Raw genomic sequence first — 8655 nt, forward strand, 5'->3', positions numbered from 1 at the left:
AGTGGCATCCACAATCCCTACCTGGAAAGCCCCTCTGATGAACAAAGCAGGTAGATTAACCACAGTCAAGGTGGTGATGAGCTCTATATGTACCCACATACTAATCTCACTCAAGATCCCGGATTGGGTTATTCAGGAGGTGGACAAGAGGCGTAGAGGATTTCTGTGGGCAGGAAAGGATAAAGCACTTGGCGGTCAGTGTTTAGTGAAGTGGCCAATTGCTTGTCGGCCAACTGAATTTGATGGCCTGGGTGTACCTGATCTGAGGATTGCATCCTTTGCTTTAAGGCTAGGATGGTTGTGGCTGAAGAGAACTGATCCCAATAGGCCGTGGAGACATCTGAACACTGATTTTGAGCAGGATGTGGTTCTTCAGCAAATGTTTCAGACATCCATTTCAGTTCAGCTTGGTGACGGCAATCTGGCTCTTTTCTGGTTGGATAATTGGCTAGGCCAGAACTCGCCTTGCGTCCTTGCTCCAGACTTGTGCAACATGGTCAGGCCACGGATCAGAAAAACAAGAACCGTAGCTGATGCCCTGCAGGATAAACATGGATAGCCGATTTTGTCGGACAGCCTACAGTAGCAGCCCTAACCCAATATGTTAACCTTTGGCATGCTGTTGCTGGTATCCAGCTATTAGCAGGAATGGAGGATAATGTCTCATGGCGCTGGGAAAGTTCAGGTATCTATTCGGCAAGATCGGCTTTTAAGGCCTTCTTTCATGGATCAACGAAATCACCTGCCGCCAAACCAGTCTGGAAGGCCTGGGCTCCATTAAAAGTTAAATTCTTCATGTGGCTCGCGCTGCGAGAGCGCCTGTGGACAGCAGAACGGCGCCAACGGCATAGGTTGCAGAATCAAGCGGTTTGTGCGCTTTGCGATCAGGAAATTGAGACATCTGAGCACCTGTTCGTGAGATGTTCATACACCCAGCAGGTCTGGTTCTCGATTAGCGCTATGATCAACACTCAAAATGAGTTACCGCTGCAACACCAGAACCTGATAGATTGGTGGCTCAAGAAAAGGGCAGCATTCAGTGGAGCCAACAGGAGGGGACTCGATTCACTGTTCATGCTCGTTTCTTGGAGAATTTGGAAAGAAAGAAACGATCGTGTCTTCCGCAGATCAGTAGCAACGAACCCAGCAACGATGGCCAGTCGCATTTCTGATGAGGCAAGCCTCTGGTCTGCTGCCGGAGCAAGACATTTGAGCGCTCTGGGCTGGCCGGTGCCGGCTCAAGGTTCAGGATAGTGGTCCTTTTGCCTTTTGAGCGCTCGGGTAGTTTCAGGTTGCAATGTAATCGATTCTTTTTGTTAAGAAACTGTGTGCGTGCGCCCGGTTAGGCCCGCGTTGTAATATTGGTTTAACCCTCTTATTCTAAAAAAAAAGAGTCTCCAAATATTGTATACCTTGCATCTCAGTTTGCAGATTTATAGGGACATTACATAATACCTCCAAATATCTCAGTCGAAATAATTTGCATACTGCAGTCAGGTCAAAACTTATGCTATCCTGATCACTCCAAATATGTAGGATCAGGACTCGAAGGATCGAAACTCCAAGACTTGAAAATTCCATAAAAGAACAACGATCGAACTTGTGACAGTCTTAAGATTGCTGGTGGTTCAGGATCATCTGCATCGCCAAAGTGTAGAGACAGTCGCAGAACCTTATCAGCAAGTCTTGTATGGGTTTGAGAATGATCAATTGCAGTGACGAAATTCTTCTCTATGGACCTGTACCTAATATAGTGTGCAGTACATGATAATGCCTCACCGTTGTAGTTGATATCTACGGGTTGTATCATTCCCCCGTAAACAAGCTCATCAAAATAGCTGCCTGCAACTTCCTCCATGTGTTTTCCTTCTTTTCACAGATCTAGATATACCCTTCAGTTATCCGTTGCTTTACCAAGTCATCTTTCCAAATGAAAGAAATCGGTGCTCGTAGCCTAGGAGGTGGAGGGGGTGAATTAGGCAAACTTAAAGCTTAAATCTATAGCTTCCACTATATGCATCAAACATAAACTATATCATGCTATCTAAATGTGCAACTAAAGGATGATTTAGTGTAAAATCCTCATCCCAAAACAAGTTTTGCAACCTATAACTAATCCTATCACTATACTACTCTAGGAAAATAAAGGCACACAAGTTGCAAGTATGAAATGCGGAAACGTAAGGGAGGGGATGACAGGAAGCAAACTCTTGACACAAAGATTTATCCCGTGGTATCGGTAGACACTAAGCCACCACTAGTCCACGTTGTTGAAGTACTCACACAAGAGTATTGCTTCCCGGTCACCAAGTCTCTCCCAATGCGATCCTTGACATGCCACAAAGGCTCGACCACTAAGGTTTACGCCAAGTCCCTCGGTCACCTTGATGCCGTCTCCACTAAGGAGCTTCTCCACGAAGGAAGGGGTTCTCCACGTTCCCCGCAAACGGTCGTCGATGCCGCTCCACACCAAGCCGGAGCGTCGAAGACTTGCCGACGAGCCACAAAGGCTCCAAGGTGCCAGCACACCTCTTGTACAGCGTGGTTCACTCTAGAACCTGATCACAAGGTAGGGACACCTTGTACTCACTTTTCTCTAGGCCTATCCTAGTATTAATCACTCTCCTAAGCTCGTGCTAAGCCTTTGATGGATCACTTAAGCACTTTTGGTGGCATGGATATGTTCTTGATGAGTCTTGATCTTCAATGCATCCTTGGACACTCCAGCAACTCCAAATGGGTGAGTAGTTGGGGTATAAATAGCCCCAAGAGCTCAAAGAGCCGTTTCTTCGATGGCTAGTGAAAAAGAGTATCATCGGATGTTCCATGCATTAGTACCAGTCCAATGGACGAAAGAAAGTAAAAGGTGATGAGACTCTTTGTTCCGGCAGTTATTTCTGTGTCGGATCCCGTGTGATGGTAATTGATCCATTGAACGTTGCACGTCAGCCTCCCATTCCATGTATTTTTCCTTTATCTATCACTCTAATCTCCAAACGACTCAATAATGATGTCTACTCCGTTCCAAATTGTAGGTCGTTTTAACTTTTCTAGATTTATAAATATTATTATGCACCTAGACATACATAGATAATTTCAAAAGCTAAAACGACCTAGGAACAGAGGGAGGGAGTAACATGTAGTTAGTTTGTTATTATGCAAACTACGACAGTTTCGGGAGATCATCGTGTCAAGTTTCTCCGTTGAAGGGCGCAGGCGACGCGGGCGGCTCCTTCCAGCACGCCACCTCCCTGCCCGTGGCTGCCTTGACGGTGTGGTAGCGATTGCGTCAAAAAATCATCCACGATGTGATATCCAATGGCATAAGGATTGTGTGTAGTACAAAAATGGTCAAAGGATGTTGGTGGACAAAAACTATCTTCTCGTATCTCTACAATTTTCATGAAATATAGTTGTTCTGAATTATCAATATTTAAATATATATTTACCCATTGTTCAAAAAATATATATTTATCTAAGTCTTGAAGACCACTGGTTTTGCAAAAAATTCTAGAGATACGTGTTTTTGTCTCTTGGAATTACACCTTGACTTTGAAAATTCTTTCAAACAAAATGATCCCAGGTTTTCCGAAAGTATTCCTGTGCCCTGAAAGCTCTGAAATTAAATGTCTGCTACTTTAGACCACTCTTTACAAAGCCCAGAACAAAAATATTGAATACTGCACAAATCAATCTGACTCTTACTATTTTACGTATAATCTTTTGAAACACATCCTACGTAGAATCTATGCCTTGTCTTTCCTTGATTTCTTTAGCACCTGAAGCCTGCATTTTATTAAGTTTCACTACTCATGAAAAACTGAACAAAACTAAACATAACCATATAGATAATAAATTAGGTCAGAAATGCCCTAAACACTGATACCTCGTTCTGGAAGTTTCTCATGACCAACACAATTATATCTTGTAACCTACAGAAGAACAACAGAGTCAGATATATGGTAATGTGATGACTGTGAAGGTAATTAAGGTGACAGTTGGCACCTAAAATCATAATCCCCATTATCTGGCCCCGTTATTCAATGGCACAACATGGTTGCCTCGCGAGAGCAGTGTACGACGCCACCCCTGTCGCCGACGCGTTCCCTTGTCGCGCTTGGGTCGCCGTGCGCTCGCCGGAGGACCGCGATGCCGCGGGGATTCTGGAGAATATACACCACCAGCTTATCCCGGAGCAGCAATATTCTGAATCTTCACTCACCAAGTACCTAAAGGATAAGAGGTACTGTACCTTCATCCTTCCTGCTCAACAAAACCATTTCTTTTAAGTACAAATAACCCACAAATTCTGCTCAATTAGACGCTATGGAATTAAATTTACATATTGCATTGGGTTTTCCCCTTTCTTCGATTGTAGGCAATCTGATAGTATCATGATCTGATGAAATTGTCAGTGAGTATAATGTTAAATCTATAAAGATTGTTCTTTTCGAACTTAAAAGTTCATTCTAACTTTAGTTCCATTCACAAAAGTACCCAGCCAATTGGCATACCCCAATTAAAATTATTCTGCAAAGACGGCCAATAAATGATTCAATCCACATCTTGTAGTATCATGATTGGATGAATTTTCAGTGAGCATATCATTAAATCTATAAAGATTGTTCTTTTCAAATTTTAAATTTCTTTTAACTTTAAGGACATATGTGATATGTGCTCCTAGTTAAATTTGATTGTTTTACCATGTCATTATATTTTCATTGACATTACCACCGGCCATTTGACATAAACCCAATTAAAATTATTCTGCAGACACGACCAATAAACGATTCGGTGCACAACTACTGTCTTTTCTACAGTGTGTGTATGCATTATATTTTAGACAAGGCAAGGGGAGGTCGGACTCTTTTGATTTCTATTATTAGAAACCAAATCTTTACCAACTGAGTTCAATTTCTCAAAACATGAACTGGCACAATTTCTTCAGACTTCCTGTTCTTCATGACAGCATCCTCTCTACCAACACAAAAGACTCCAACATGAACTGGCTTCAAATGCCTCACCTGCTGGCTTGTGATGCATCCTAGCATATTTTTTCCCAGTTCCTGGAGCTCTCAATTTTGTTGTTTTATATGCAAAACAGATCACATTTTCAGACAATGACATGGGAAAAGAAATAAACTAGTTTTGTCATTTGGAATTCTATGCCTGAATCATGCATTATTTTTGCCTTTCCACAAACTACAACTAGTCACAGCCACTCCTACAATAACTAATTATTCATTCACTACACATTGTTCAAACAAATTCAGTTGTTGAATACAAAAGCTGCTCTGGTAACGTTTCAAATTTTTGTTTAATTTCTTATTTTAGGTATTTGATTGTTATTGATGATGTTGATGACATCGAGGAGGAGCAGTGGGATACCATAACATCAGCCTTTGAAGGAAATGGTGAAGGCAGCAGAATTGTAGTGACCACGACCTTTCGGCCCACAGCAAATAGACGCAGTGATCCTAATGGTTGTGTGTACAAAATGAGAACTCTTGGAACGAAAGATTCTATGACAGTAGCTCTTCGCGGAAGATATGCAGCTGAGTTGGTTCAGGGTTCGGAAACACTCCTGAGAAAATGTGATGGTCTTCCACTTGCTCTTGTCAGTGTGGCCAGGCAATTAAGCAGTGAAGATGAACCTACAGGGAAATTTTGCTCAGAATTAAGCAGCAAGCTGGGTTCTTATCTGGAACGAGAAGACGGTGAGCCTAACTTTGCAAGGCTCCGAGATGTGCTTATGGACAATTACACGAATCTGTCTGACCTCACTGTCAGGACCTGCTTGCTATATCTTGGTATGTTCCCAAATGACCGCCCTCTCAGGAAGAATGTCATAATCAGGCGATGGCTTGCTGAAGGATACGCAAGAAGTGAAGACATTACATTAAGTGAACATAGTGTGGCAAATGGAAATTTTAAGACATTCATCGATCGGAATATAATCCAACCTGTCAAAATAAGTAAAAGTGCAGAAGTGAAGTCGTGCAAGACCCATGGCATCATGCATGAGTTCCTGCTGCACAGGTCCATGTGTGAGAAATTCATCATGTGCTCTCATGCTCCAAGGGACAAAATAGTTCGTCACCTCTTTGTCCATGGTGATGTTTGTAATAACAAAAGTTCCACAATGACGACAAACGTGGACTTATCTCGTGTCCGATCTCTGACAGTCTGTGGGAGTGCAGGTGGTGCTATTTCTGATTTTGGCAAGTATAAACTAATGAGAGTCTTGGATCTTGAAGAATGCACTGACCTGAAAGATAACCATCTCAAGAAGGTATGCAAGCTATGGAATCTGAGATACCTAAGCTTCGGTCACAGTGTTACAAGGCTTCCCAAGGAAATTGCAAAGCTCAAACTTTTGGAGACGCTCGCTCTGAGCAAAGCGGCGGTGACTGTGCTGCCAGTAGAAGTCATCGGACTGCCCTGTTTAACTGTTCTGATTGGAAAGTTTAAGCTTTCAGATCAAGACTGCACATCAAGTAGTGAGTTAGAGCAACTGTCTAGAAGTAAAGAACTGGAAGAACTGTGCAGAACATGTAAGCTGGAGACCTTAGCAGGATTCGTTGCTGATGGGAGGCAGAAACAAGGATTTCTGCAACTCATGATTCACATGAAGAACTTGAGAAAGGTTAAGATATGGTGTGAGCCAACTGGAGATATCAGAAACTTCGATGACTTGAACAATGACCTGGTAAAAGCCATCCAGCAGTATACTAGAGCCCCTTTAGGTGCTGATATGTTCGCTCCTTGTCAATTGACTTTCAGGGACTGCCCCGAGGATCCCTGCATGCTCTGCAAGATCTGTACAATCATAGTATATCTTCACATGAGACATATTACCTCAGTTCTCTGAAACTACACGGTGACCTATCAACATCGCATGAGTTTGTTGCCACAATTTCAAGCCTCACTGATCTGCGCCTTTCGTCTGCCACTATGTCACAGGATCTTCTGTTAGCCCTGAGTGGAATGCCCTTCTTGCTTTATCTCACACTGATCACCGATGAAATTGAGAGTTTTGTCATTAAAGTTGGGACATTCCAATGCCTGCGACGCTTGCATTTAGTTGTGCAACATGAGAACCCAGCTCTCCCAGAAATTGAAGAGGGAGCTCTGCCAGAACTTGTATCTTTTCAGGTTCCCTGTAAGCATCTAGCAGGTCCTTCGGGTATTGAAATTATACACCTCCAGAAGCTCCAGGAAATCGAACTTCATCCTAATGTCAGTCAGTCTGCAAGACTCCAATGGGAAGCAGGAGCATGCAACCACCCTAACAAGCCGAATGTTTTGCCTTTCAAAAGTATCGAATATCTGGTGGGTGATGAGCCTACAAAAAATTCTGTTGCTTCACCAATGGAATCAAGACATGAGGTTGGGCAGCTAGCTGACAAGGCGCAGGGACCATCTGTGCAACATATGCCTATTTCCACTTGCAAGAATTCTGGACTCATCAGTGAAATGGATCATTCCACACAACAGGAGACCATGAAGTATACAATTGGCCCAGACAGAGCAGCACTTGAGAATAGCATTGGCGAGCAACTGCTGCTCAAGGAGCCATGGGAACGCACTACCGTGCACACAAAACAGGGAAATAGTTCATTCCAATCAAGCCCAAAGGACAGACTAGGCTCTGTATCCAGTCATTCAGGACTTGGGCGTCAAAGAGATGACTTGACCACGAGGGACAGCAAAGCCCCAGGGAAACCTATTTCTCCGGAGAAACCAACATATATCCAAGGACGGCCAGACAAGAAGGAAGCATCAAAATACTCTGTTGTGCGGACAGATCAACAAGGAAATTATACTTTCAGTGAGTTGGGACCTGCCTGTTCTTGTCATGCTTCAATTGAGCTGCTCAATGCTAGCAATGGGAAACTTCAGTTACATGCAAATGGGGACGTGAATGAGGATTTGCGGTAAATCTGTTGCATGTAAGATTAGTATATAAAATAGGTAGAGAGAGGTAAGTATAAGTGAATTACCTACCTCTCCTCATCAGTTTAAACTTTTGGGTTGAACTGGTTGGTGCATACGACTCAATATGCTATCAAGACCAGAGGTCTTGAGTTCGAATCTTGGCGAGCGCGATTAAATAAAATATAATTGCAGCCCACTCCAATCTCAACTTATGCGGCCTGAGGGAGCCTACACGTGTATTTAGTTAGCTACGTTTTTGCACCTAGAAGGGTATTGTCCAGATATTAGAAGGGTATTGTCCAGATATTGTAATATGGATGTAGCAAACAATTTGACATTAGTGACCAGACGTAAATGTGATACTTATGTCATCCATAATATGACTGATTGGCTTGTACCTAAAATATTACATGTAGGATTTCTGGCATGGGGAAAGGGTGATCAAAATATGGAATAGACCTGTATTATCTTGTATAATATACAAGTTTTTTTTTGGATAAAGGTATAATATACAAGTTGAGCACACGAAACAAGAGAATAGAATTGTATCCTATTGCAAAAAAAATGTATCCTAATAATATGCATGAGAGAAGTCAGGACATAAACCAAGCGAGACTGCTGAACATTGTGGTTTAGTTTTCTTATGCTTTTAATTGCATTTAGTTTAGCTATTTGCTTATTTCTATTTTTTTTTTGGTAATTTGCATGGTCCAGTAC

At 42.5% G+C, this 8655-nt stretch overlaps 1 protein-coding gene across 1 annotated transcript; it reads left to right on the top strand.

Annotated features, from left to right (window-relative positions):
* The first annotated feature begins 4043 nt into the window (after positions 1–4043).
* Positions 4044–7941, top strand: LOC117834665 (disease resistance protein RGA4-like). Its single transcript, XM_034714195.1, has 3 exons — positions 4044–4243; positions 5335–6832; positions 6964–7941. Exons 1-3 carry the CDS (start codon positions 4044–4046, stop codon positions 7939–7941), a joined length of 2676 nt encoding a protein of 891 aa, XP_034570086.1.
* Positions 7942–8655: the final 714 nt, after the last annotated feature.

The sequence above is a fragment of the Setaria viridis genome, chromosome 8, assembly GCF_005286985.2.
Source record: "Setaria viridis chromosome 8, Setaria_viridis_v4.0, whole genome shotgun sequence".
In the NCBI taxonomy this organism is placed as follows: domain Eukaryota; kingdom Viridiplantae; phylum Streptophyta; class Magnoliopsida; order Poales; family Poaceae; genus Setaria; species Setaria viridis.